The following is a 27736-nucleotide window of genomic DNA, read 5'->3' as shown; positions in this document are numbered from 1 at the left end:
TTCCTGACGTGCTGGACCATGAGCCAGGGCTGGGTCAGGGGAGGAGGCCATGAGTGGGGGGACCCAGAGACCCCTTACCATGTCCTCAGGACCCACCCAAGGCTTTCCAGTTTAGAGCTGATCCTCCCTGAGGTCTCCCAGGTCCTGCTCTTCACTCCATCCTTTGTCTGGATGTCATCTGAGATGCCTTGAGCCTTGCAGGACATCCCTGCAGAAGTGACTCCTTCTGGATCTTCATCCAGATCTTTCCATTTTCTCTCCTTCTCTTTTTTTTTTTTTTTCTTTTCATCCAGCTCTTTCCATTTTCCCTTCTTCTCTCCCTCTATTTTTTTTTTTTCCCGTGGACATTAAAAATCAGAAGGCATATTTAGAGAGCAGACAGCTTTGGGCGGGTGTTGCTGGCTAAAAGATCCCTTCCTTCCCCAGAAACAACTCATTTGTCTGCTTGGCCACCTCCTCCCACCCAGGAACGGCCGCGCTCGGGTGCACGGAGCTCTTCCTGGCGGGATGAAAGTCGACAGATAAAATATTAGCATCAGGTCGCAGCATTCCTTCCTCCGGGCCAAACTCGCATTACGACGATGAGGAGCTAAGCTGCGATGCCTGGCCGGTGATGCAAGGCTCGATTTTTCCAGCTCGGTTTTCCCTCGGGCTCCAGGCTCTCCCGCTGGTGCAGCTCCGGGTGCTTTGGGTGTGGAGCTCGGCCAGGATCCGGCCCTGGACGCTGTGGAGTTGCAGTCCCAGCTGGAGCAGGTTTTTCTTGGTGGTAAGATTCGAGCGTGGCTCTCGTGCCTCGTGGGTTTTCTTGGGTGGAGCGTTCCCTCCATGCCCCCCCCACCCTGGATTTTGAGGGGACAGAGCTGGGCAGGGGGTGAGGAGGGGTCCGGGCAGGGTGACAATGCAGCCCCCACTCCACATCCCCTTGCCCTGCACCAAGAACTCCCTTATCCAAGTGCTGACCCTCCTGGGTGAGACCCCCCACCCCAAGAACAGCCCCGTGCTGGGCTTGGATCCCTCCTGTGACCCCAAAACGTCCCCCAGCCCCTCGGTGCAGCAGCACCAGTAAACAGTGCCGGCAGGATGAGTCCCTCAGGTCTTCACCGGGGTGACAGCCTTGGCCCGGGGCTCCTCACCTCCTCCCCAGCCGCAGGAGCTGGGGCTGAGCATCGCGGGGGCTCGGAGCCCCCCAGGGAGTGGCGCGGAGGGGAAGGACCCGGGGGCTGGGGGGGGGGTTTGTACCCCGAGCCCCGGCAGCCGCTGCGGGAAAGGGGCATCGCACACGCAGGAGCAGAAACAGGGCGGAGAGACGCTCGGGGAGGGCGGTGGGAGGGAAGGGGGGTCAGCTCTGGGTGCAGCCCCCCAGCTCCCCGCCGGGCCCGGGGTCGGTCCCCGCTGACCTCTCGGTGAGCGAGGCATTGCGAGCCAGGGAGGGATGGGATCTGCGGGAGCCTCTGCCAAGAGCTGGCTCCAGATCCGCAGGCAGCTCTGGGCTGCATTTCCCCTCCGGCGCGAACAGGAGCTGGGGTGTCCGGGGCTCGCTGCTCGCTGACACCGACCCCCCGAGACCCTCGGCGGCACCGCGGGGAGGTGAGCGGCTGCCGGGGGTGCGGGGGAGCCGGGGGTGGGCGGAGGGCTGGGCTGGGGGTGGAGGGGATGAAGGGATGGATGGAGGGATGGGAGGATGGAGGGAGGGAGGGAGGGATGGATGCGGGGATGAGAGGGAGGGCAGCGGGGGGGCTCCGGGCGGGCTGCGGGGCTGGGCGCTGGGGCGGGGGTCCCCCCGTGCTGGGGGTTCCCGTAACCCCACCGCTCGCTGCCCGCCCTATAAATCCCCGCCGAGCCCCGCGGGGCGCAACAGGCCCCCCCCGGGGAGGGACGGCGGGAGGGGAGGCGGGCAGGGCGCATCCATCGCCCCTTCTCTCCGCCGGGAAGCGGGGAAGAGCCGAGCCCGGCCCGGGGGGACGGAGGGAGCGCGGAGCCGCCGGAGCGGGAGGGGCGGGCGGCGGGGCCCCCCCGCGCCTGGCGCTGCAGGTACCGGAGCGGGGGGGACACAGCGCCCGGCCGGGCTCAGCATCCCCCCAGCCCTTCCCCAGCGCCCCCCCGGCCGGGCCCGCAGCCCCCCCCGGCCCCCTCCATCCCGCACTTGTTGCTGCCCGGCAGGGCTGGGCTGGCTCCCGGTTTAGGGCGGTTTTATTTTGGGGGGGGTGGCTTTGGAGGGGGTGGAGGTTGCAGCCTCCCCTGCTGTCCCCCAGCAGCCAGCGGTGTCCGGCGCGGCTCCAGCTTGCTCCCCCCGAGGCCGGAGCCCAGCCTGAGCCCCCCCCTTTTCCCCTCCCCAGTCCCATCTCCGTGCTCCTCTCCCGCCTCCGCCGACCCCCAGCTCCTCGCCCCGAGGAAGGGAGCACGCTGTGGGCATCTCCCATCCACCGAAATCTATGATCAGCTCGGTGTGTGTCTCCTCCTACCGTGGACGCAAGTCTGGGAACAAACCACCCTCCAAAACATGCCTGAAGGAAGAGATGGGCAAAGGGGAAGAGTCGGACAAGATCACCATCAATGTAGGGGGCACCCGGCATGAGACCTACAAAAGCACGCTGCGGACTCTGCCGGGCACCCGCCTGGCCTGGCTGGCCGACCCCGACGCCCAGAGCAACTTTGACTTTGATGGGAAAAGCAACGAGTTCTTCTTCGACCGCCACCCGGGGATCTTCTCCTACGTGCTCAACTACTACCGCACCGGGAAGCTGCACTGCCCCGCGGACATCTGCGGGCCCCTCTTCGAGGAGGAGCTCACCTACTGGGGCATCGACGAGACCGACGTGGAGCCCTGCTGCTGGATGACCTACCGGCAGCACCGCGACGCCGAGGAGGCCCTGGACATCTTCGAGAGCCCCGAGCCCGGCGGAGGGGCTGCGGGAGAGGAGCCCGAAGAGGAAGCGGGGAGGGAGATGGCCCTCCAGCGCCTGGGCATGGATGACAGACCCCCAGGGGCAGCGGGCGCTGCTGGAGGAGGGGGCTGCTGCCGGAACTGGCAGCCCAGGATGTGGGCGCTCTTTGAGGATCCCTACTCGTCCAAGGCGGCCAGGGTAAGGTCCCGAATGGCGGCGGTGGGGAGGAGGGATGGGGCCGTGCTGGGGCTGTGTCCTCACCTCCCCATCCCCCAGGGCGAGACTGGCTTTCCTCACGGGTTACATGAGACCCCCATAACTGTCCCCCTCAGGTGTGGGGCGCCTGAGCCATCTCCCATCCTACAGGACACCTCTTCCATCGCCTCCCAGTCGCCTCCCAGCACAGCACATCTGGGCTGGAGCTGGGGGCGAGCACAGTCCTTGTCCCCTCTGTGCCCTCGAGTGCTCCCCGGGCACCTCCTGGGCACGCGGAGATGAGGGATTGTCCTTGGCAGGGCTGACTCCTGGCACAGCGTCAGGATGCTCCAGGAGAGGATGTTTGGGTTCCTCTTGCTGGGCTGCACGATGCCAAAACCCACGTTTACCAGGTGTGGAGTCAGGGCTGGAGGTCAGATCCTGCCAAAACCCACATTTACCAGGTGAGGAGTCAGGGCTGGAGGTCGGATCCTGTCAAAACCCACATTTACCAGGTGAGGAGTGCAGGTCAGGGCTGGAGGTCAGATCCTGCCAAAACCCACATTCACCAGGTGTGGAGTGAAGTCAGGGCTGGGGGTCGGATCCTGTCAAAACCCACATTTACCAGGTGTGGAGTGGACATCAGAGCTGGGGGTTGGATGCTGCCAAAACCCACATTTACCAGGTGAGGAGTGGAGTCAGGGCTGGGAGATCAGCTCCTGCAGCAAACAGGATCCTCGTGGTTGTCCCCAAGCTCCTCCCGTGCAGGAAGAGCAGCCCCAAAGGACACCCCGTGTCCCCTGTCCCCACCAGGACCGCCCCACAGCCCCTCCCCGAGGTGGCTCCGGTGCTGTGTGAGCTCATCCCACCCCACAGACCCTCCCTGGGCTCGCAGCAGTCCCGACCCCCGGGACGTGTCCCCCCAAACCAGGCGTGTCTGCAGCTCCAGCTCTGTCCGTGTCTCCTGTGCCAGCTCCTCGTGGATCATCCCCCAAGCGCTGCCCACCGACCCCCAGCCCCGGGCACGCCCAGCCTCACACACAGGCAGGCAGTTGGGATCGAGATGCATGCTGGATGCATTTAGAGCTGTAAAAAAGCCCCATGGATGGTAAGAAATTCTGCAGGCATTTCACACCCACGAGCAGCACGCGGGGCAGGGGTCAGTTTGGCAAGGAGGTGTTTTTGCAGCAAATGTTAGAGCAACACACACACACAGAATGCTCAGGCAGCAAGAGCTGAACCCATTTTAAAAGGGGGCCCCCTCCTTTGCCCATCTCTGAGGGCTTTTCACCTTGGAGAGATGCTCTGAGTGGTGTAAAGCTCCAAGTAAAAAAATTAAACAAAATTAAAAATAAACCCAAGCACAATAATTCAAGTCATTTTTTCCCCCCTGGTGTCATTTGGTTCTGCTTTTCCTGTGTGCAGAGCTGCTCTTGGAAGGCTTCAGCAGGAGGAATGTATTGGAGGGAGCAGAGATGGTTGTGCTTGAGGCTCAGCTGGAGCTGGAGTGGGACCAGTTTGTACTGGGATCTCTCTGCTTCCTTCTCACTGCTCTAGATAAATGTTCAGCTCAGCAGTGCCATGGGAACCATCAACTTCCAGAGGCAACAGGAAAAAATACCGGTATAGTTTTGCCATAGCTTAGAAGAACTGCTCTGGCAAGAGGAGAAACTGAGGCACAGAGCCATAGCCAGCCCAGTGAGTGCACCCAGCTCCTGCTGGGCTCCCCACCCAGCCCTGGGGTGCTGCAGGATCCATGAGCACCTCTGTGGGCACAACATCCCTGGTGCTGCCCTGGTTTTCGTGGTGGGTGAGGTTTGTGGTGGTTGGGATTTCTTCACTTTGGGGTCTCCCCCTCTCTTGCCAGTGCTGCTGGCTCTGGAATGTGCTGGAGCAGCTGAACAACGTGTTGCCAAACCTCGGGGAGCAGCAGTCCCAGGCTGCCCATGTAAACTCTCCCTCTCTGTGTGGCAGCCGTGACTAAGAGTCTCAGGAGCAGAATTTCTCTGGTCCTGGCTCCTCCTCTCCATGGAGCAGCCCCTCGGGCCCTGGCTCAGTTGGCTCCTTGTTATTTCCATCTTTCCCTCCCTCCAGCTCTTCTCCTCCTGAGCTGGAATCTGTGTGAGCACATGCTGAGAAATCTCTCCCATGTTTCAGCCTCTTTTCTGTGCACCACCGATGGCCATGGGGTCCCTGGCCCCTCAATCCAGTCCTCTCAGGGAATATTTAATCCCTGGCCCCTCAATCCAATTTCACTCAGGGAATATTTAATCCCTGGCTCCTCAATCCAGTCCTCTCAGGGAATATTTAATCCCTGGCTCCTCAATCCAATTTCACTCAGGGAATATTTAATCCCTGGCTCCTCAATCCAGTTTCACTCAGGGAATATTTAATCCCTGGTTCCTCAATCCAGTTCTCTCAGGGAATATTTGTTCCCTGGCTCTTCAATCCAATCCTCTCAGAGAATATTTAATCCCTGGCTCCTCAATCCTATCCATTCAGGGAATATTTGGCCCCTGGTGCAACTGCTGTCCCAGCTGGAGTTTAACACTTTTCCCCTCCATGGGAAACTGCTCTGGCTGTGATTTTCTATGTCCAAATTCTTCTTGCAGCTCCTTATTATTTTCTCCCTTTGCAGCCCAGTTTGGAGAGTCCTGACCTCACTTTCATGGCAATTTTCAGGCTAGTGACCCTCTGTAGGGTGGTGGAATTTTTGGGAGCTGTTGAGTGCAGGTCAAGGTTGTGTAGGACACCAAGAGGTTCTGGAGGATTTCTTTGGTGGGAGCTCTGGTGTGTACTGGTAGTACTGTGCTTACAGATAGATTTTATTTTATTTTAAGGATATTTTTGGAAAAGAACTTGAGTTTGGAGCAGAGCCTGAAGCTGAGGTGAGACATCTTGGGTCAGCCACAGAACTGGGGCAGCGCTCTGGGGGGACACGATGGTTGGCACTGGTTGTGAACCCAACTCTTCTATTTTTAAAGGCTGATTTTGCTCCTTGGGCTAAATCAGGTCTCACCTCACACCCAGCAGCAGGGCTCCTTCATTACTCAAGTGTTTGCATGGCCTCACTCCCTTCCTGGGTGATTTTTTTTCTGTCTACTTTGCTTTAAGTCTAAATTTTTACTCTTCAGGTTTTCCCAAGATCCCCATGCAGGGAAGCTCAGGAACGTGACTCAGCCCTCAGCTGAAAAGAGGATTATTTTGGCTGTGCCACCACTGTGTAGAGACACTTGTCTGGCTAAGCTGGCCTTGCTTTAAGATCCCAGTTTTGCTGGATTTGTTTCCCAAATCACAAACAACTGATGAGCCTTCAGAGCTGAATCCCCACGTGTGGTCCAAAGGGTTTGATGGAGGGTGAGCAGCCTCTCATTCCACCCCCAAGCAGGAATCTCTCACTGGGCAGCAGAATCACCTTCCAGAGGTTTCTCCATCATTCCGTGCCTGATTTAAACCTCACCCCCAGCTCTCTGTGCAGCCCCCCTCGGGGTCTCCCCTCTGGGATGCTCCTGGCAGCCTCGGGGCTGGTGCTGCTCCAGCGTGACTCAGGCTGTCTCTGCTGCTGATTCACTCCAGCCCAGCATCCCGGAGCAGCCCTCGGTGCAGCTCTGCCAGGAGCAGCTGCTGGGGTGGCTGTGACAGCAAAGGGTCACATCCTGCTTGCTGCAGGTGCAGCAGAGGGGCTGCAGCAGGACCTGCTCCTGGGGAGGTGAAAGCACCTGGGTTTTGTGCTGGAGGAAGGTAGAACAAGAGTTTTTCTGCTCTGAATGTTTTTTTTTTTTGGAGGGGGAAGTGGCTCTTGGAAGAGATGCTCCAGGTAATGGGGGTCTCCATGAGGGAGCAGTGACACAGCTGTGACTTCCAGCGCTGCCAGCCCCTCCTCACTCACACCCCAGGCGAGGAGAAGGGAGGAGGTGACATGGAGGGGACAGTGCTTGGGCACAGCAGAGAAATGGGAACATCTGGGTGAACAGCTGAGCTCTGCCTGCTCCTCTCCTCGTCCTGCCCCCAGTCCTGGACCCTCTGTGGGCACATCACCCACCACTGACCCCAGGGAGGGGTGACAGGATGGCTGTGAGCAGTGTGACCCTGGCACCTGGAGGGATGGATGTGAAGGAAAGCTCTTTGAATTTGTCCCGTCAAAATTCCCTTTTCCCAGTTCCCCCTCATCCCCAGCACTGCCATTCCTGGCACATCTGCAGGCACAGCTGGAGCCCAGCAACCTTCTCCTGTACAGGTCCCAGCACTTGGAGAAAGGTCCTGGACTGACAGCTCCAGGCTCTGAGGTTTGCTGTCAGCTCATGGGAGAGATCCAGGGATCCCTCCTCATTCTTGGTCTGTGTGGGAAAAATAGGATTTTTGGGCAGTAAATTAATATGATTATGCAGAAGCTCATTTACTGTTTACTTTTTAGCTTTAATTATACATTTTAAGACTACTGTCCACGTCATTGTGCATTTTTTGATTGGTGTTTTTATTTTGTCCACGTGCTTTGCACGAGCTCTTTAGGTACAATGATTGGTTGCTGTCTAGAACTTTGCTGCTTACTTTTATTTTGGGTTTTTTATTTTGGTATTCTGTTTTTTAGCGTTTTTTTTTCTCGATTTAGCACAATTTATGTTTTAGCTGCTTTGAAGGGTCTTAACAAGTCGCAGAAAAACACTTAAGAATGGTTTATTTTATGCACTTGTTATAAACATTGGTTTAAAGTAAGATATGCACAGAAAAACAACTAAGAAAGAGCGAAATATGGAGAAAAACAACTAGACAGCAAAATATGGATAAAAACAGCTAAAAATTAAAAAAAAAAAGAAATAGTTTGGCTGGTGCATATGATATAGAGCACGGCCTGGACTTGCTCAGACATGGCTTAGACTGTCCAGTGCTCAGTATCAGCACAGGCCTGGGGCAGCACCTGGAGTGTTTTCCTCCGGGCAGGAGAGGCTGCCCCACGCCCGCCCCAATTCCGCCTTTCGCAGGTGGTCGCTTTCGCCTCGCTTTTCTTCATCCTGGTCTCCATCACGACCTTCTGCCTGGAGACACACGAGGCCTTCAACATCGACGTCAACGTGACGGAGACGCTGGTGGTGGGCAACACCACGCGGGTGCTGCTGACGCGCAAGGTGGAGACGGAGCCCGTCCTCACCTACATCGAGGGCGTCTGCGTGCTCTGGTTCACCCTCGAGTTCCTGGTCCGCGTCGTCTGCTGCCCGGACAAGCTCCTCTTCGTCAAAAACCTCCTCAACATCATTGACTTCGTGGCCATCCTGCCCTTCTACCTGGAGGTGGGGCTCAGCGGTTTGTCCTCCAAGGCCGCGCGGGACGTGCTGGGCTTCCTGCGCGTGGTGCGCTTCGTGCGCATCCTGCGCATCTTCAAGCTGACGCGGCACTTCGTGGGGCTGCGCGTGCTGGGCCACACGCTGCGCGCCAGCACCAACGAGTTCCTGCTGCTCGTCATCTTCCTGGCCCTGGGCGTCTTGATTTTCGCCACCATGATCTACTACGCCGAGCGCATCGGCGCCAAGACGTCCGACCCCACCGGCAGCGACCACACTCACTTTAAGAACATCCCCATCGGGTTCTGGTGGGCTGTCGTCACCATGACCACGCTGGGGTACGGTGACATGTACCCCAAAACGTGGTCAGGGATGGTGGTGGGCGCCCTGTGCGCCCTGGCTGGGGTGCTGACCATCGCCATGCCCGTGCCCGTCATCGTCAACAACTTTGGGATGTACTATTCGCTGGCCATGGCCAAGCAGAAGCTGCCAAAGAAGAAGAAAAAGCATATACCCCGTCCTGCGCCCCTGGACTCCCCCACCTACGGCAAATCCGGGGAGAACTCGCCCAGGAACAGCACCCAGAGCGACACCTGCCCTCTGGCAGTAGAGGAGGGGGCACCTGAGCGGAAGCGGTCAGGTGAGACCCCAAAGGTGGGGCTGAGGGAGGGGGAGCCCTCAGGGCAGTGGGTTTGGTGTCCTGTGTCCCCAGGTCCCTGGGGATGGTGCAGGACACATCCTGCTCCTGGTGGGTGAGACCTTGGGCCCCTCAGGAGGGTGTTGGGGCACTGCAGGTCAAATCCCGACCCAGGCAGGGGGAAAGGCCACATCCTGCTTTCCCAAAGGTCTCATCCTTCCCTCTGATGGCACAGACCATGGTGGGGTCAAGGTGTCCCTCCCTGCCACCTCCCCCTCACAGTGACAGAGGTGAGGCCGCTCGCCCTGCTCCCATTTAGCCTGGTCCTGTCCTTGGGACAGATTCTTCCTCCCACCATGAATCAGGGCAACCTTCACCAAAACTGATAAATCCAGGAACATTTCCTGGGGCTGGACCCCACCTCCTCATTCATCTGCTGGCAGACAGAATCCCTGCCCTGCTGCACCAAATCCTGAGCAAAACCTTCCCCTGGATATTTCTTTTTGTTCATCTCATGCACTGAGCTGAAGTTTGGGGTCTGGCCAGTGTTTCCTTTGGATCAGGAGAAGGCACAGCCCCAGCTGTGGGGACCATCCCTTGGGCTGACTCTGGGGGTCTGTGCAAGCCCTGCCCTCTGTCAGTGCTGGCCATGGCTGCTCTGCCCCTTTGTCTTGGTTTGCTGCCAGTGGCACCCCAGGGTGTCTGGGACAGGGGGCACCACGCTGGGGCTGAGTCCTGCACCAGCACTGAGGTCAGCCCTGGGCAGCTGCACATCTGGCCACGTGTTTAATAGTGATGGGCCTTTCCCTGCTCCCATTTGGGTGCCCCAAACAGCTCTTTTCCTTTATAAATCCCCTTTTCCCACATGCCTGTGAACCCCATCTGCCCCAGGAGCCCTGGCAGCAGGAGCTGCCAGAGCCAGGAGCTCAGGCCAGGCCCTCACGTGGCAAAGCATCCTCTCACCACCAGCCCAGGGAGCCAGGGGACATAAATTAGCACTTCCCACCACCCCGAGCAGCCCGTTCCTCAGCAGTGTGAATTTTGGAGAGCTAATTCCCTCCAATTAGGTGGGTGGATCTCAAAAACCTGGGGTGTTGCATCCCCAGCTTTGGCTTCATGCAGGTTTTATAACCCTCAGCAGGGCCAGATCTGCTTGGAATTCTCTCTGTCCTGGTCCTGCTGCCCTGGCTGCTCTAAGTGAGTGTGTCCAGGCTGGGATCAGCACCTGAGCTGCTGGGTGCTGCTCTGCACCCTCTGCAACCTGCTCTCCTGCTTCCTTGCACGTTCAAACCCCTTCTGGCCACCCTGAGCACTTCCTCCCATGGGTTTGCCAGTTGTTTGCCATGGGTTTGAGTCTCCAAACCATTTTGTTTTCAGAGGTGGGGAGCTCTCCTGCCAGCTCAGGGTGGAAGCTCCTTGAATCCCTGGGGGTTTTATGGGATGTGAGGTTTGAAAACCTCCATACCTGAGCTGTGCAGTGATGCTCATGGAGAACGAGACCTTTATTTTGTGGAAAAGGAGAAGTTTTGGGAGCTGTGTTGGGTCAGCAGGGGAGGCAGCTGGGTCAGACTGCTGAGCAGGAGCTGGGGGTGAGGTTTAAAGCAGAATTCCATGTTTTTTGGAGTGGATCAGGATCTGTCTCCCTGCCTGACAGCCTCCATCCATCCATCCATCCATCCATCCATCCATCCATCCATCCATCATCCATCATCCATCCATCCATCCATCCATCCATGCATCCATCCATCCATCATCCATCCATCATCCATCCATCATCCATCCATCCATCATCCATCCATCCATCCATCCATCATCTATCCATCCATCCATCCATCATCCATCCATCATCCATCCATCCATCCATCCATCCATCATCCACCCATCCATCCATCCATCCACTGGAGGGCAGTGAGGTGGCTCAGAGCTCCTCAGTGCTGGTGACCCCAGTGAATCCCAGCTGTGTCCCTGTCCCTGCAGGCTCCATCCATCCATCCATCCACCCATCATCCATCCATCATCCATCCATCCATCCATCCATCATCCATCCATCCATCCATCCATCCATCCATCATCCATCCATCCATCCATCCATCCATCATCCATCATCCATCCATCCATCCATCCATCATCCATCTATCATCCATCCATCCATCATCCATCCATCCATCCATCCATCCATCCATCCATCCATCCATCCATCATCCATCCATCCATCATCCATCCATCCATCCATCCATCCATCCATCATCCATCTATCATCCATCCATCATCCATCCATCCATCCATCCATCCATCCATCCATCCATCATCCATCATCCATCCATCCATCCATCCATCATCCATCATCCATCCATCCATCCATCCATCATCCATCCATCACCCATCATCCACCATCCATCCATCATCCATCCACTGGAGGGCAGTGAGGTGGCTCAGAGCTCCTCAGTGAGTGACCCCAGTGAGTCCCAGCTGTGTCCCTGTCCCTGCAGGCTCCATCCATCCATCCATCCATCCATCCATCCATCCTGGCACACTGGAGGGCAGTGAGGTGGCTCAGAGCTCAGTGCTGGTGACCCCAGTGAGTCCCAGCTGTGTCCCTGTCCCTGCAGGCTCCCAGCAGAACGGCGATGCCAACGTGGCGCTGCCGGACGAGGAGCAGCCGCCGTCCCCGGAGCCGCGGCGCCGCTCCAGCGACCGGAGCCAGAAACCCTCCCCCTGCTTCCTGCTGCCCTCGGGGGATTTCTGTGCAGCTGATGGGGGCATCCAGAAAGGTACAGCAGCTGCAGGGAGAGCTGGAGCCTGGGTTTGGCTGGGGCCATCTCCACCCGCCTGCCTGGCTGTTCTCTGCTCCCCAAACCCGCGTCTGCCCCTCCACCTGCCTCACCACAACACATCCCTCTGTGCTGGCTCCACATTTTGTTTTCTCCTCTCCCATTTGGGGTCTCTGACCCTGTGCTGGCTCCACATTTTGTTTTTTCTCCTCCATTTGGGGTCTCTGACTCTGTGCTGGCTCCACATTTTGATTTTTTCTCTTCCATTTGGAATCTGTGGCCCTGTGCTGGCTCCACATTTTGTTTTTTTCTCCTTCATTTAGGGTCTCTGACCCTGTGCTGGCTCCACATTTTGTGTTTTTCTCCTCCATTTGGGGTCTGTGATCCTGCACTGGCTCCACATTTTGTTTTTTTTCTCCCCCATTTAGGGTCTGTGACTCTGTGCTGGCGCCACATTTTGTTGTTTTCTCCCCCATTTGGGGTCTCTGACCCTGTGCTGGCTCCACATTTTGTTTTTTTCTCCCCCATTTGGGGTCTGTGACCCTGTGCTGGCTGCTCTGCCCTCCCTGGGGACAGATTGCTCCAACCTCTGCCCCTCCAGCTCCTCTCCCTGGGGTTCAACCACTCATGTCTGGCTGGTGTGAGTGGGACATCTCTCCTGGGGACATGGTGAGGTTGTGACAGAAGGTGACCAAAAGGTTTTCAGTAGGGAAAAAAGAATCCAGAGCTCTTCCCTTGCTCTCCCCTGCGGCGGCTCTCGTGGGTGCAGCGTGGGGAGCTGTGATCTGTCAGGTGCTGCCTTGCCAGCAGCTCTGGGTGCCAGAAAGGCTCCTCTGGGTTTGGAACAGGAGCTGTGCTAAGTGTTGAGGCTTTCCATGGGAAGCTGAGGGGGAGATGAGTCAGGAAAACACAAAACCCTTCTTCCCATGACAAAACAAAATCTTCAACCTGGTCCCAGATTTCTCTGCTGTCTCCCAGCACTCCAGCCCCAGGTGGGGTAAATTCAGCACCCCAAAATCCAGCTGCACCCTTGATTGCTGGGGTGGGTCTCAGGGCACAGCTCAGATTTCCAGCTGTGCAGTGCTCTGTGTGCCCAGGGTGCTGTGGGATGCTGCAGAGCTGACCTGCTTCCACCTCCCTGGAACCAAGTGATGCCTCACAGGGAGCCCCTGGGACCAGGCAGGAGGGGGGATGTGCTGCTCTCTGAGCTGCTCCCCAAAACCTGCTGGTGCTTTGGAGAGCCTCAAGGGTTTGTCACTTTGGGACTGCTTGGGATGGCACAGACCAGCTGGGATGCAGGGAGGGGTTTGGGACAATCACATTTGTCAGCAGTAGAAGTGAATTGGTTGTTTTCTCCTGGGAAATCAAGGATTCCCTCTGGCATTGCTGCTCAGCCTCGGAAGGAGGACAGAGAGGAAAAGCTTTGCTCATCCTTGGGAACCATCAGATATCTGCTTGGAATGCCTGATGTCTTTTCCCTGGAAGTGCCTTTTCCTGTGAAGTTGGTCTCTTTTCTTACTGCCTGTTAATGTGGAGAGGGGAGAGAGGTTTAGCCCCACTCCAGACTGGAATGCTGAACTGGAAAGGATGGAGGAGAGGGATGAAAGCCAGCACTGATCTTCCTGCTTAGAAAATGCTGAAGTCAGGCTTCAGCCAAAGCATTTCAATCTGGTCCCACTGAAGCCAGGAGAAGTGGAGCAGCTCTAAGAGATCCAGAGCTGCTTTCACTCACTCCCAAATCCCATCACCAGGAGATTTCTGTCCTTGCAGCAGCTCTTTGCAAGGCACTGTGGTGATTGTTCTTGGGGTGTTCTGGTGTTTTCCCTGCCAATTCCAGAATTTTAAAACAGAAGATGTGCACGGGTCACTCATCCCCGTGTTGCTGGGATGAAGTTGCACCTGGAGAAAGCTGGAGGGGCTCCAGTGATGCTCCAGTTGCTTTTGGGAAGAGGGAACCTCAGTACCTGTGTCCTGCTCAGGCTGTGGGATAGATGGGTGGGAGGCTGTCCTGGGAGCCAGGGCTGGCTGAGTGGAGTGCTCCAGGATGGTCAGGGGTGACCAGAGTGACCAGAGGTGACCAAGGTGACCAGGGAGCAAAGGAGCCTCCAGCCAAAACCCACTGGGAGCTGCAGAGGCACCTCCTCCCCTGGGCTTGATTTATCTCCTGCTGAGGCTGTTTGTTCTGGTACTGGGATGTTGGCAGCTCTGCAAATTGAGATGAGCTTGGTTCTGAGCCCGACTCTCTGCTGGCCATCTGTCAGATCCTGGGACAGGTACTGGTGTCTGTGCAGGCTGTGGAAATCAGGGGAGGGAGCTGCTTTGGGAACAGGCTGCAGATCTCAGCATCCACTGAGGTTTAACCCCAGCTCCAGCAGTTGGTCTTGTTGGGGCAGCTCAGAGGGAAGAGCTGCTCCTGCCCTTGGACCTGAGCCTGGAGCAGGCTGAGCTGTGGATTCCTCTGTGGAATGTGTTTCTTGCTCCTGTAGCATCACTTTGCTCTCTGCCTTGGGATAAACGGATGGAGAGAATGAAGAGCTGGACTTCCTTCCCTCCTTCCTGGAATCCTCCCTCCCTCCTTTCCTTCCCCCTGATGTCCCACTGCAGAGGGTCCCTGGGGAAATCAAACATCTTTATGAAGTTCTGTCCCAAAATGTGATGCTTGAGACTCACTCAGAGTGAGCAGTGTGATTTCTGTGCCTGTTTGAATCCTTTTCCATTCAGAGTTGGGAGTGAGAGGCAAAGACCACCCCCCTAAACCCCACCAGCATTGCTGGCTGCTCCCAGCCATCCCCAAAAACATCATTTCTCTTAATTTTCAAAGCACTGTGGGAAAAAACAAAACCAAAAGCTGGCAGCAGGAGCAGCAGAGGCAATGCAGTGCTGGTGTGAGGAGGGCACTGGTGGCCAAAGCTCACAGGTCTCTGCAGGTGAGAACACTCCCCTGGCAGCTTCTCTGTGGAGCAGAAACAAAGCTGGGAGTGGGCTGAGCAGAGAGAGAGTCCAGACCAGGCCTGGTGATGGTCTGGGCATCAAGCTTCCTGCCCAGGGCTCGGGGAGCTGAGAGCTCCTCACACCCTGAGCAACTCCCTAAAAAATTCAGGAAGGGGTTTCTGAGCTCCCCTGGGTCCTCCAGAGCTCCCCACTCCTGCACAGCAGCCACATCCAGGACTCAGAGCCACCAGTGAGACCAAACTGCTCTTGTAGAGTGCTGGGGTTTGTTTCCCAAAACTGAGGTGGGGAGGGGTTGGAGGATCCCCGCTGGCTGCTGGGGCTGGGGACAAAATGTCAAAAGGGGACAACCCCCAGGTTTGCAGAGCCTTTTCCAGGGGATGCTCCTGTCTCAGCACCCTCCCTGCTGATGCTGTGGCTGCTCTGCTGTGAGCTGGTGAGCTGGTTTCTAACCCCTCCCAGGGTTTTGTGGGGCTGGGATGGGTTCTGGAGGCTCTAACCCCACCCTGCTGCCCCAGGAAGGGTCGTTGTGCCCCTGCACCCCAAGGCAGCTGTGGCTGTTATCACCCAAACACGAGCTGTCCCCCTGTGGCAACCAAGGGTGGTTTGGCTAAAACCTGCATTTGAGACCTGAGATTAGATCCTGAGCCATTCTAGGGTTGATTTCAAGCTGATCCAAGCCCGGACCAGCAAAGCAGAGCCCAAAGCTGTGCCAGGAGCTCCTGGGTGGGACACAGGGAGGGGCTCCCAGCCTGGCGCTGCCCCGGGGACCATCCATCACCTTGTTTTTCTGTCGGCAGCTCCTCCCTCTGCTCCCCCTCCCGTGGTCCTGCTGTCCCTGGCGCTGCTGCTGCCTGGGCTGGGTTTGCTCAGCCAGGTGCTCCCAGGGATGATGCAGGCACAGGGACACTGGGCTCATCGCAGCTGGGAGCATCATTAATTTTCCATATTTTGGCAGCAGATCCAGGGAACAGACTCATCCTTAGCAGTGGTGCTTTGTGGACTTAAAAATTCAATTTTCAGTGCAAAGACTTTGTGTCTTTCCAGCAGGAGAAGTGGCTTTTGACCTGCAAGAACATTTCCTCTGGCTGTTGCTTTTTCAATAAAAGCTGGAGAAATTCCTGGCTCTTTGGGGGAGTGTGAAGGGTCTCCATGCTTAAAGAAATAGAAATATTTGCTCTTTAATGCAATTTCTTATGGAAAATAATGAGCAAGTCTACCTGCTCCTTTCCACACAGAAAGGTGTCAGCAGCAGCTTGCTGCTCCAGGGGTGTAAAAACCAGAGCTGGGGGAATCACTCCTTCCAAATCCCAGATTTGTTTGAGTTCTGCTGCTTTTCCCCGTCTGCTCCAGCCCACAAAATCCCCAGGCTCACTCCTCGTTCAGAGCAATTTGGGAAACAAACCCCAGCACTCTACAAGAGCAGTTTGGTCTCACTGGTGGCTCTGAGTCCTGGATGTGGCTGCTGTGCAGGAGTGGGGAGCTCTGGAGGACCCAGGGGAGCTCAGAAACCCCTTCCTGAATTTTTTAGGGAGTTGCTCAGGGTGTGAGGAGCTCTCAGCTCCCCGAGCCCTGGGCAGGAAGCTTGATGCCCAGACCATCACCAGGCCAGGTTTGGACTCTCTCTCTGCTCAGCCCATTCCCAGCTTTGTTTCTGCTCCACAGAGAAGCTGCCAGGGGAGTGTTCTCACCTGCAGAGACCTGTGAGCTTTGGCCACCAGTGCCCTCCTCACACCAGCACTGCATTGCCTCTGCTGCTCCTGCTGCCAGGTTTTGGTTTTCCCACAGTGCTTTGAAAATTAAGGGAAATCCTCCATAAATTAGTTTAAGATGAGGAGGTGTCCTGGTGTGAAGGACAGGTGGCTGCCAATAAAGGCAGAAGCTTCTCTTTGAAATGGAGAATGTAAACCCCCTCCTCCAAATGATTATTATCATTTTGAAATTAAGGAGTTCTCAGGCAATGATAGGGGAATTAGGAATAACAGTTCTTTACTAGGAAAATTCAAATAGAAATGCAGTATTACACAGAACAATCCCAACCCTGCCAGAGTCAGAATCCAAGCTGACACCCGTCAGTCAGTCAGGGTGTTGGCACAGTCCCATTCAATGGTGGCTGCATCCTCCTGCAGGGGCAGATGTGGTTCAGCTGGAGCAGTGCTCCTGGAGAAGGTGCAGTTTCCTCTGAAGCTCCAGGGATGATGTGGAAAGGTCTGGTTTTCCTCTGGAATCCAGTGGCAAAGGCTGCTCTGGTGTTCCAAATCTCAGTTTTTATCTGGGTAGGAAAGGCTTGGCTCCTCCCCTGGCTGGAGCATCTCCCAGTGGGATGATGGAATTTTATCAGTCATGCCCTGGGACTCAGTGGCCATGAACAGGAGATATCTCCTGGAGGGAGGATGGGCTGTGGGAAGATAAAGATGATTGCCCAGCTGGTTTAAAGATGGCCCATGAGCAGATAATGTGTGCCAGGAGATCAGGGGCACTGCCCCACCCGGCTGCAGCAGATGGGGACAGAATCCACATTTCTGGTCACACCAACCCAACACAGGAGGCTCAACTAACAATAAAATTAATGGAGGCATTGTCTTAGAGACTGATCAGTTTTGCATAAAAAATTAATTACTGTTATCTACAAAGTTCAGCCTCAGGGGCTTCAGGGCCTCAGGGCTTTAACCTCTCTGTTTTCTCCACGCTGCCTCTCCACTGATGGGACATCTCCATCCCCCAGGAGCTGGTTCTGAGCCTCCCCAGCTGCCCCAGGACCTGTGACATCTCCACTGACCTTGTCTCCTGTCCCTGGAGTAGGTGTTGGGGTTCTTTTCCCCTCCTTGAGACATTATTCATCCTAAATAAACCCTGCAATTCCTCTGGTGTCGAGCCCTGCCTCCCGTGGGCCATTTGTGCTGGGCTAAAGGGTGGTGGAAACACAAGAAGGACGAGTTGACTCATAAAATTATATCTCATTGTGCTGGAAATGGCTGAATTCATATATTTTTAGGTTTTATTTTGTTTTTTTATTTTTTTCTTTAAACTAGCCTGAAGTTTCTGGAGGCAGCAGATGAATAAACCTCTATTCCCTGCCCAGCAGTGCTTCCCCTCTTGTTTTGTGCCTTTTTCTGCCTAAATCTTGCTTGTTCTTTCCCAGTTTGTGGCTGCTGCTCCTTCCAAGCTCAGGGATGGGCCTGAGGGCTTTGGGAAGCAGCCCTGAGATCCCATGGAGGGCCCTGGGAGAGGTGCAGGGAGCACAGAGAGGGATGATAGACGTGGATGATCCCATGGGAAGGGATGGGAGCAGGAATGAAGGTCCTTGAGAAAGCTCTGCTGGTGTTGGGGAGAGGGGCAGAGACAGATTTGAGGCAAAATGATGCTGAAATAGATGGGGATGAATCCTTGCTCAGGATGGAGGTGGGGCAGAACATTCCCATGGGATGGGGGCTGGGTTTGAGCTGAGGCTGCAGAGTCCAGCTCCCCGTGCACTGCTGGTTTTTCTCAGTTTTTGGGATGATTCTGGACGATCTCAGGTGTCCCCCTGACCTGGAACAAACCCTTCAGCCCCTGACTCTGGCTCAGCTCAGCTCAGCTCAGCCTCCCTGCAGGGGTTTGGATCCTGGCTGGCTGCAAGGGGCTGCCTTGGGGTGTCTTGGCCTCTTTCCTCACTCTGAGCAACTCAGGGCTGGAGCCCAGGACTTTTCTGGGGAGGAGAGTTTAGATTTGGTGTGTTTAAAAAGCAAAGAGCCCCAACAGCTTTCCTGGGGTCAGATCCTTCCCCTCCTTCATGGCCAGACTGGAGCAGGGCTCAGGGAATGCAGAGGGAGGATGTCTGTGGGGCAAGGCTGGACTTGGTGATCTTGGAGGTTTTTTCCAGCTTTAAGTCTGTGATTCCATGTCCCTGCACCTGAAAGAAGCTGGGATGGATTATTTTCCTTCCTTCCTTTCCTTCCTTCCTTCCTTCCTTCCTTCCTTCCTTCCTTCCTTCCTTCCTTCCTTCCTTCCTTCCTTCCTTCCTTCCTTCCTTCCTTCCTTCCTTCCTTCCTTCCTTCCTTCCTTCCTTCTCTTCCTTTCCTTCTCTTCCTTCCTCCTTTCCTTTCCTTTCCTTTCCTTTCCTTTCCTTTCCTTTCCTTTCCTTTCCTTTCCTTTCCTTTCCTTTCCTTTCCTTTCCTTTCCTTTCCTTTCCTTTCCTTTCCTTTCCTTTCCTTTCCTTTCCTTTCCTTTCCTTTCCTTTCCTTTCCTTTCCTTTCCTTTCCTTTCCTTTCCTTTCCTTTCCTTTTCCTTTTCCTTTTCCTTTTCCTTTTCCTTTTCCTTTTCCTTTCCTTCCTTCCCATGAAAAACTTTGTGCCTTGGGCTGGATCTCGGGGATGGATGACAGGAGCTGAGCACTGCATAGACCTGGTGCTGGAGGCAGAATTTTTGTGGATTTTGGGAAGAAATTGGGGTGAGTTACATCCATCCTGGTGCTGATCCATCCCTCACAGCTGAGTTTTTTTGGGTGCAGCTGCATCCCTTGGATTTCTGGAGTTGTGCATTCCCACAGCAGAGGGGCAGGCTCAGGAATCACCCAAAATTCCATGACCATGGTGCAGCAGCACCGTGCAGGTCCTTCTCTGGCTCTCTCTGGAAACAGGAGAGCTGGAATATTGGAATTCCTGCCTGGGAAGGGTCACCCTCCATGACTTCAGTGGTCTTTGGATCATAAATGATTTATCCCAGGTCATGTGCTGACTTTGGGGATGAAATTTCTCTTGCAGAAGAATCAGATCAAGATGCTCAAACTTTGGGGTTTGAGTCTCTTGGAGGTGGAGGATTAAACCCAGAGAGATCCCATCCTTGATTTCCCCCCTCAGCCCCCCAGAGCAGCTCACCCCAATGCCAGAGTGGTTGTTTGGGGTGGAAACCCTTTGGTGGAACCCCCAAATCTCATCCCCACCAGAGCAAGGAGGGTTGGGCAGGAGCTGCCAGCAGGATGCAATTTTTAGCTGGGGCGTTATGCAACCCTGGAGAAGGGATGACTAATGTGCAAAAAGCTCCTCTAAAACAGCCCAGCCCCGAAAGGGAGATGGAGGGATTTCAGTGGGAGGCACCAAAAACCCATTGCATCTTCTCCCTCTTCCTCCCTGCCTTCTCCTGAGCGGGATTTGGGGGATGCAGCAGGGAGAAAACAGCTTGTTGTTATTTTTAGGTGGGGTCTGGGTTGGTTTTGGGGGCGAATCAGCACGGGTTGATCCCTGGGTAAGATTAGAGGAGGAGCTGTAGTGGATCAGAGCAGACCTGTAAATATCTCTGGAGCCCAGGTTTTTATCTCAAACAGTGTCCAGAATTGGCTGCCTGGAGAATGGGATAAGAATAGAGCAGGAATATTCAATACTTCCCCTGAATATCCTCACAGGGCTTATCTGTGTTCAGGGCTCCAGCCCAGCTGAAGGCACCGAGAGAAATCCAAGCTGGATTTATTCCTGAGGAGCTGTGTAAATCCACAGGAGTCCAACTGCCCCTGAACAGGCCCTAAAATGGCATTAAAAAAAAAAAAAATAACATCAAGGGGTGTGCAGTGGCTGTGGGGGCATGGCAGAGGGGAATGGGGTGGGGTGGGATGGGATGGGATGGGATGGGATGGGATGGGATGGGATGGGATGGGATGGGATGGGATGGGATGGGATGGGATGGGATGGGATGGGATGTTCTGGGTTCCCTGGGTTTGGGGTGGCTGTTCTGGGTTCCCTGGGTTTGGGATGGCTGTTCTGAGTTCCCTGGGTTTGGGATTGGGTGGCTGTTCTGGGTTCTCTGGGTTTGGGGTGGCTGTTCTGAGTTCCCTGGGATGGGATGTTCTGGGTTCTCTGGGTTTGGGGTGGCTGTTCTGGGTTCCCTGGGTTTGGGATGTCCTGGGTTCCCTGGGATGGCTGTTCTGGGTTCTCTGGGTTTGGGATGGCTGTTCTGGGTTCCCTGGGTTTGGGATGGGATGTTCTGGGTTCTCTGGGTTTGGGATGGCTGTTCTGGGTTCCCTGGGTTTGGGATGGCTGTGCTGGGGTCTCTGGGTTTGGGATGTTCTGGGTTCTCTGGGTTTGGGATGTTCTGGGTTCTCTGGGTTTGGGGTGTTCTGGGTTCTCTGGGTTTGGGATGGCTGTGCTGGGTTCCCTGGGTTTGGGATGCTGTCCTGGGGCTCACTGCTGGCAGGGCTGAGCAGGGATCCAGGGATGAGCACTGGCTGTGGTGCAGGAACTGTCCCTCAGTGTGGCACAGGGTGCTGGGCAGGGTGGGAGCACACAGAGCCTTTGTCCTGTGGTGCTCAGCACTGGGAATGGGAGCAGAGGTTGTGGAATCATGGAAAGGTTTGGGTTGGAAGGGCCATGAGCAGGGACAGCTTCTGCCAGGCCAGGGGGCTCCCAGCTCTGTCCAGCCTGGCCTGGAGCACCCCAGAGGTGCTGGGGGACACAGGGCTGCCCTGCTGAGGTCCTGGCACTGCTCTGCCTGTGTCTGCCCACTCTGGGACAAGGATCCAGCCCTGGGACCACCCATCCCTGTGCAAGGAGCCAAACCAGGGCAGATTTGGGAGCAGTTCCCCTCCAGCTCAGCTCCTTCCTTCTCTTTCCCTCTGGAAGACTCAGAGTCCAGCACTGCGTGGAGGCTGCTCCACGATCCAGGGTTGCTTGCAAAGTATTAATTTTTATTGTTGCAACAACTGCTCTGTTTCTCAGGAGATGCCTGAGAGAGCTGAGAAAATAGAAAGGCCTGTCAGGCAGCCGGGAGGGAGGTGAAGATGTCAAGAGAGTAATTGCTCTACCCAGAAGGAGCCTGTTCCTGGCTTCCCCAGCTCTGCCAGGAAAAATCCTCGCTGCTTATTTGATGACAATAAAGGAAAACAGAAAATAAATAGCAAGCCCATGGCTTGCCCGTGCTGAGGAACAGGGGGAGCAGAGGCAGATGCAAAATAGGAGCAGTTTATTTATAAATAGGAGCCTCCCAGCTCCCAGTCTGCTCCTTCCTCACCTCCACCCGGGCAACTGATCCTGAGTGGTGCCCATGGAGGCTCAGGAAGGATTCTGTGTGGGACAGGGAATGTGAGACGTCCTGGTGCCTGGGAAAAAGCAATCACAGAGTCAGGGAATTGTTTGGGTAGGAAGGGAATTTAAATTTCATCCCACTGCAGCCCCTGCCATGGGCAGGGAACAATTTCCACTGTCCCAAAATGCTCCAAACCTTGTCCAGCCTGGCCTTGGACACTTCCAGGGATGGAGCAGCCACTGGGTCTCCCCACCCTGGAGGAACAATTCCTGCCCAGTATCCCATCCAGCCCTGCCCTTGGCAGTGGGAGCCATTCCCCCTTCCCCAAAATCCCTCCCCAGCTCTCCTGGAGCCCCTTTATGCTCTGGAAGTGGCTCTGAGGTCTCCCCAGAGCCTTCTCTTCTCCAGGTGAGCTCTGCAGGTGAGGTCTTACCTGAGTGGGGCAGAATCCCACTGGGGGATCAGCTGGGGGGTCTGGCTCCAGAACCAGCACCCCCAAACTCTGCTCCTCAGGGCTGCCCAGACATTTGGGGCTGACCCAAAGGTGGTGCTGGCCCAGCTGGGTGTGAAGCAGCAGCTGAGGAGATGCTCACAGGGAGGGACTGGGTGAACTGGGAAATTTGGGGGTGATGGCTCTGGGCACAGCACAGCAAACAAAACCTGGAGGGTGTTTGGAGCTGGGTGGTGCCAGGCTGTGCCTCCTGCCCTTCCCAGAGCAGCCCTGTGGAGGTTGGTGGCAGAACTGCACCCAAAAATCAGCTTGAGGAAGGGGCTGCACCTCACTGAGGGGCCATGAGGGTGAGCAGAGCCAAGACAGAGCTGCTTTCTCATGGTGCCTTTGTCTGGGGGACAAAAAAAAAAATTAAAATCCGGGCTGTTGTTATTTATTTTTAGTCGTGCTAATTTTTTTTCCCGGGCTGGGAGCTGCTTTCCAAGGCAGGTCCCTGGAGGCTGCGGGCAGCAGGGCTCGAGCTAACACACAAAATGGCTTTGAGCAGGGAGGAGAGGCAGCTGAAAGCCAAGTCGTGCCCCTGGTAAATCAATCGACCTGCTGGGGAATGTTTCTAGCAGGACAAGCCCTGCCAGGAGCTTTTAGCTGCCTGAGCTGAGAGCTGGGTGGTTTTCAGCAGCTGTCGTGTGTTTGGGCACTGCTGGTCCCCAAATTGCTGCAGGGGGATCTTGTTGGGTCCCCAGACCCAGAGGTGGGGAGCTCTCCTGCCAGCTCAGAGGAAGTTCCTTGAATCCCTGGGGGTTTTTATGGGATGTGAGGTTTGAAAACCTCCATACCTGAGAACAAGATCTTTATTTTGTGGAAAAGGAGAAGTTTTGGGAGCTGTGTTGGGTCTGCAGGGGAGGCAGCTGGGTCAGACTGCTGAGCAGGAGCTGGGGGTGAGGTTCAAAGCAGAATTCCACGTTTTTTGGGGTGGATCAGGATCTGTCTCCCTGCCTGACAGCCCCGTGTCTGCAAACCGAGCCCTGGCACACGGGGAGGGGCAGTGGGGTGACTCAGAGCTCCAATCAATGATAATTAATTCAATGATAACAAATGAGAGGGAGAGAGGAAAAAACACTGAGGGATTAATGCACCAGGCTTGGCTTTGGGACATCTGGGAAGTTTTGGGCACGAGCAGCTTTCTGGGAGGGATGGTGAGGGTGATGTTTTTGCCCTGTTTTTCATTTATACACTCAAAATCACCAATTCCATGTGTGGTTTCTCCTGGAGAATCATTTCCCAAGTCTCCATCTCTGCCACCATTTTTTTAAAAACCATTTTTCCCTGGCTTACAGACGCATCATCAGCATTTCATCCCTCTGGAAAAGGCCACTTCACGTGGTGCTTACTCTGTTTTCTGCTGAGCTGGGGTCCCCTGGAAGCTCAGTGTGCCTCTCCCTCTCCCTTTTCTCCCCACATAGCTCATGGAACCAAATATCTGATGCCATGTTTAATGTTTATTAAACATTATTTATGTCTTTAATTGCAGATTCCTGCCAGGACACCCTCGCTTCCAGTTACCCCCAGGGTGAGGTGGTCACCTTCTCCTGAGCCCAGCTGGATGCAGCAGCACCCTGGGAGGGATGTGTGTCCCCAGGGATGCTCTCCCCAGGGTGGAAGGATGCTCTCCCTGGGGCCAAGGGATGCTCTTCCTAAAGATAAAGGATGCATTCCTGCAGGGATGCTCCCCCTAAAACCTGGGGATGCTCCCCCAGAGCCCAGGGATGCTCCTTCCAAGGCCAAGGGATGCTTTTCCCAAGGGAGATGCTCATCCCAAGGCTGAGGGATGCTCCCCCCAAAGCCCAGGGATGCTCCCCCAAAGCCCAGGGATGCTTTTTCCAAGGCTGGGACATGCATTCCCCCAGGGATGCTCCCCTCAAGCCATGGGGTGCTCTTTTCAAGGGAGATGCTCATCCCAAGGCTGAGGGATGCTCCTCCCAAAGGGGATGTTCCCCCAGGGCCAAGGGATGCTCCCCCAAAGCCCAGGGATGCTCCCCCAAGGCCCAGGGATGCTCCCCCAGGGCTGGGACATGCATTCCTCCAGGGATGCTCCCCCAAAGCCCAGGGATGCTCCCCCAGGGCTGGGACATGCATTCCCCCAGGGATGCTCCCCCCAAGGCCAAGGGATGCTCTTCCCCAGGAGCTCTCTTCCCCCAAAGCTCCAGCTCCATGCCCGGGGTGGGGCTGGCAGCTGGGACCCCCTGAGAGGTGCCCCAGGCTGGCAGGGAGCTTGGGGACAGCCCCATCCCCTTCCTGGTGCCAGCCCTGCCACGGCCACGCTGCCCCAGCACCCCTGGGCTGCCCCTCCCCTCGCCCACGCTTTTGGCTGCACCTCACCCTCCAGCTCTGGAGATCCAGCTGCTCACCAGGACATCTCTGCGCCGTGCTCCGACCCCTCCGTGGTCACACGGCCACCGGAACCTTCTCTGGGCTGCCAAACTCCACTGCAGGAGCCACCGTCGCTCCCCCACGGGCACAGGGGGATGAGTGGGGTGCTCGGGGGGCAGGGATGGGGATGGGGAGCAGCAGGAGAGGGAGGTGTGGGGGTCCCGCGGGCCTGGGGGGGTCAGGGTCCCTCTAACGCTGTCCATGTCTCTGTGACCAAGGCAATACTCCAGTCTGTCCTGTCCGCATGCCTGTCCCACCTGTAGAGTTCAATAAACACATCCACGAGCTGAGTCAGCTCCAGACCCCTCCTGCCTCCCCTGGTTCTTTGCCTCCTTTCTCTGCCTGCCCAGAGTCCTGCCCAGCCCTGTCCCTGGCAGGAGGAGTGGGGGGTTCTGGCCATGGCATTGCCTTGAGGGAGGTGATTCTTCCTCCCTGCTCTGCTGTCCGGGTGTGAAGGACAGGTGTCTGCAATAAAGGCAGAACCTTCTCTTTGAAATGAAGAATGTAAACCCTCTCCCTCCAAATTATTATAATCTTGAAATTAAGGGGCTCTCAGGCAAAGATATGGGAATTAGGAATAACAGTTCTTTACTAGGAAAATTCGAATAGAAATGCAGTATTACACAGAACAATCCCAGCCCTGCCAGAGTCAGAATCCAAGCTGACACCCGTCAGTCAGTCAGGGTGTTGGCACAGTCCCATTCAATGGTGGCTGCATCCTCCTGCAGGGGCAGATGTGGTTCAGCTGGAGCAGTGCTCCTGGAGAAGGTGCAGTTTCCTCTGAAGCTCCAGGGATGATGTGGAAAGGTCTGGCTTTCCTCTGGGATCCAGTGGCAGAGGCTGCTCTGGTGTTCCAAATCTCAGTTTTTATCTGGGTAGGAAAGGCTTGGCTCCTCCCCTGGCTGGAGCATCTCCCAGTGGGATGATGGAATTTTATCAGTCATGCCCTGGGACTCAGTGGCCATGAACAGGAGATATCTCCTGGAGGGAGGATGGGCTGTGGGAAGATAAAGATGATTGCCCAGCTGGTTTAAAGCTGGCCCATGGGCAGATAATGTGTGCCAGGAGATCAGGGGCACTGCCCCAGCTGGGTTAACAGATGGGACAGAATCCACATTTCTGGTCCCATTAACCCAACACACCCCCAGCAATGCTGCATCCAGCTCTGGTGCCCCCAGCATTAAAAGGAACTGGAGCACCTCCCCTATGGAGACAGGACAGGATTGTTGGGGCTGCTCAGCCTGGAGAAGAGAAGGTTGTGTGGTGACCCCAGAGCACCTTCCAGGGTCTGGAGGGTCTACAGAGGAGGACAGTTCTGAAGGAATTGGAGTGAGAGGACAAGGGGGAATGGCTTGAAGCCAAAAATGGGAAATTTGAGTTTGGTGTTGGGAAGGAATTGTTCCCTGTGAGGGTGGGCAGGGCTGGCACAGGGTGCCCAGAGCAGCTGTGGCTGCCCCTGGATCCCTGCAAGTGTCCCAGGACAGCTTAGATGGGGCTGGGAGCAGCCTGGGACAGAGGGAGGTGTCCCTGCCTGTGGCAGGGCTGGGACTGGATGGATTTTAATGTCCCTTCCCACCCAAACCATTCTGGGATTCCATGCTGTGGCTGAGCTCTTTGCTTTCTCACAGAGCTTGGAGCGGAGCCCACACTGGAAATCCCAGGGCTGAATGACCCCTGTGACATCCCTGTGACATCCCTGTGACATCCCTGTGACATCCCTGTGACATCCCTGGGGTGGACAAAGGCCGCCCAGAGCTGACCCTGGCTCTGCCCACCCTGGGGACAGAGGGGACAGACAGAACCCAGCCCTGCTGGGTCACCAGGGCCACCCTGGGCTCTCAGGGGGAGCACCAGGGTGGGGTGGACAGTCCTGCCGGGCTGTGTGGGCCACCCTGACCTCACTGCTGACTCCACAGGGAACATTTCCCACCCTTTTGGGGCTGCACCCTCCAAAACCCAGCGAGAGAACCAGAGACCTGGCACAAGTGTGGGTGCTCCAAATCCCCACTGCCACCAGCTGGGGCTGCAGCTGACACCTCCAATGGAGAACTTGGGGCTCTTTTATCTGGGACTGGTGGTGGGGGAAGAGCCTGGGATGGGTAAAACCAGCGAGGGAACTGAAAAGCAGCATGAGACTGGAAAGAAAACATTCCCAAATGTGAGCAATTGGTGGCTGGAGGCCAAAGAGCAATTACAGAGAGGAGAGAGAGGAGAGAGAAGAGAGGAGAGAGAAGAGAGGAGAGAGAAGAGAGAAGAGAGAAGAGAGAAGAGAGAAGAGAGAGAATAGAAGAGAAGAGAAGAGGAGAGAGCCTGTCCCTCCAAGAGGTTCAGTTCCCTCTGCAGCTGCAGAGTCCTCAGGAGAGCCCCAGGGTGCTGCCAGCTGTGCCATGGCCATGGATTGATCATGGGATTGTGATAATTGATAAAAGATTCGTGTTAATCACAGAAGTTTGGGAGTTTGTATAAACCAGAACACTTAGGTGAGGCATGGACCTGGATAAAGGAAAATATCTGATTAAATCACTCTGTTTTAAATCCCCCTGTTATGAACATTATGTTTTCTAAATAAGTTGTCTCTAATACCAGTTTGCACAACAAGACTTTCTGATAGCCTGATAGATTTTGCAAGCTCAGACTTCCTGCCTTTGTTCAATCAATGCTGCCTATCTACACAGACCAGAACTTCCCAATTTCTGCTGGTTTTATCTACCAAGACCAGATGGTTATCTATGAGGCTGACTCCCAGAGAAATTACATGGATATTTATTTCAGCCAACACTGCTTGCCTGGCAAAATTATGACAGCAAAAAACGCAAAAATTATTAATTACAAGGAGAGACCAGACTATAAAGAGAAGCTGCAAACCAAAGTTTGACAGAGTGTGGCGTGGGCGGTGACCCCTCATGTTTCCCAGCGCTGCATTGCTGTGTCTGTATAAAAATAAAGCAATCTAAATCTAAAATCTAAATTAAAATCTAAATTTTGCTGAATATCGAGACATTTTATTTCTCATTTATAACAGAGTCAATGCTGGGTGCTGGGTTGGCTGATCAGGAGGGTCAGAGTGGTGCTGAGCCCTGCATCCCCCGGGGGATGGAGCTGAACCTGAATCCGGGAGACTCCGAAATTCTTTGTGTCAGGGTGGACGA

General features: G+C 55.5%; 1 protein-coding gene across 2 annotated transcripts; it reads left to right on the top strand.

Moving 5' to 3' along the window:
- The first annotated feature begins 461 nt into the window (after positions 1-461).
- On the top strand, positions 462-27466 carry KCNC4 (potassium voltage-gated channel subfamily C member 4). 2 transcript variants are annotated; one of them, XM_056511298.1, is made up of 5 exons: positions 462-766; positions 2337-3083; positions 8060-8996; positions 11603-11764; positions 23689-27466. In XM_056511298.1, the coding sequence occupies exons 1-5, from the start codon at positions 614-616 to the stop codon at positions 23748-23750; spliced, it is 2061 nt and encodes a 686-aa protein (XP_056367273.1). In that variant the 5' UTR covers positions 462-613; the 3' UTR covers positions 23751-27466. The 2 variants fall into 2 exon arrangements, with proteins under 2 accessions (XP_056367273.1, XP_056367274.1); XM_056511299.1 differs by lacking the exon at positions 462-766 and adding an exon at positions 1537-1587.
- Positions 27467-27736: the final 270 nt, after the last annotated feature.

Source organism: Oenanthe melanoleuca, chromosome 26 (assembly GCF_029582105.1).
Source record: "Oenanthe melanoleuca isolate GR-GAL-2019-014 chromosome 26, OMel1.0, whole genome shotgun sequence".
Taxonomy (NCBI): Eukaryota; Metazoa; Chordata; class Aves; order Passeriformes; family Muscicapidae; genus Oenanthe; species Oenanthe melanoleuca.
The sequence above is the reverse complement of the archived record's forward strand: the minus strand, read 5'-3'. Positions and strand labels throughout refer to the sequence as shown.

Bases quoted from the DNA above. Each gene is read 5' to 3' on its own strand.
- KCNC4 (XM_056511298.1), top strand. From the start codon at position 614: ATGCAAGGCTCGATTTTTCCAGCTCGGTTTTCCCTCGGGCTCCAGGCT. The intron at 767-2,336 runs GTAAGATTCGAG...TCCCCTCCCCAG, and splicing joins GGAGCAGGTTTTTCTTGGTG to TCCCATCTCCGTGCTCCTCT. The intron at 11,765-23,688 runs GTACAGCAGCTG...CTTTAATTGCAG, and splicing joins TGATGGGGGCATCCAGAAAG to ATTCCTGCCAGGACACCCTC.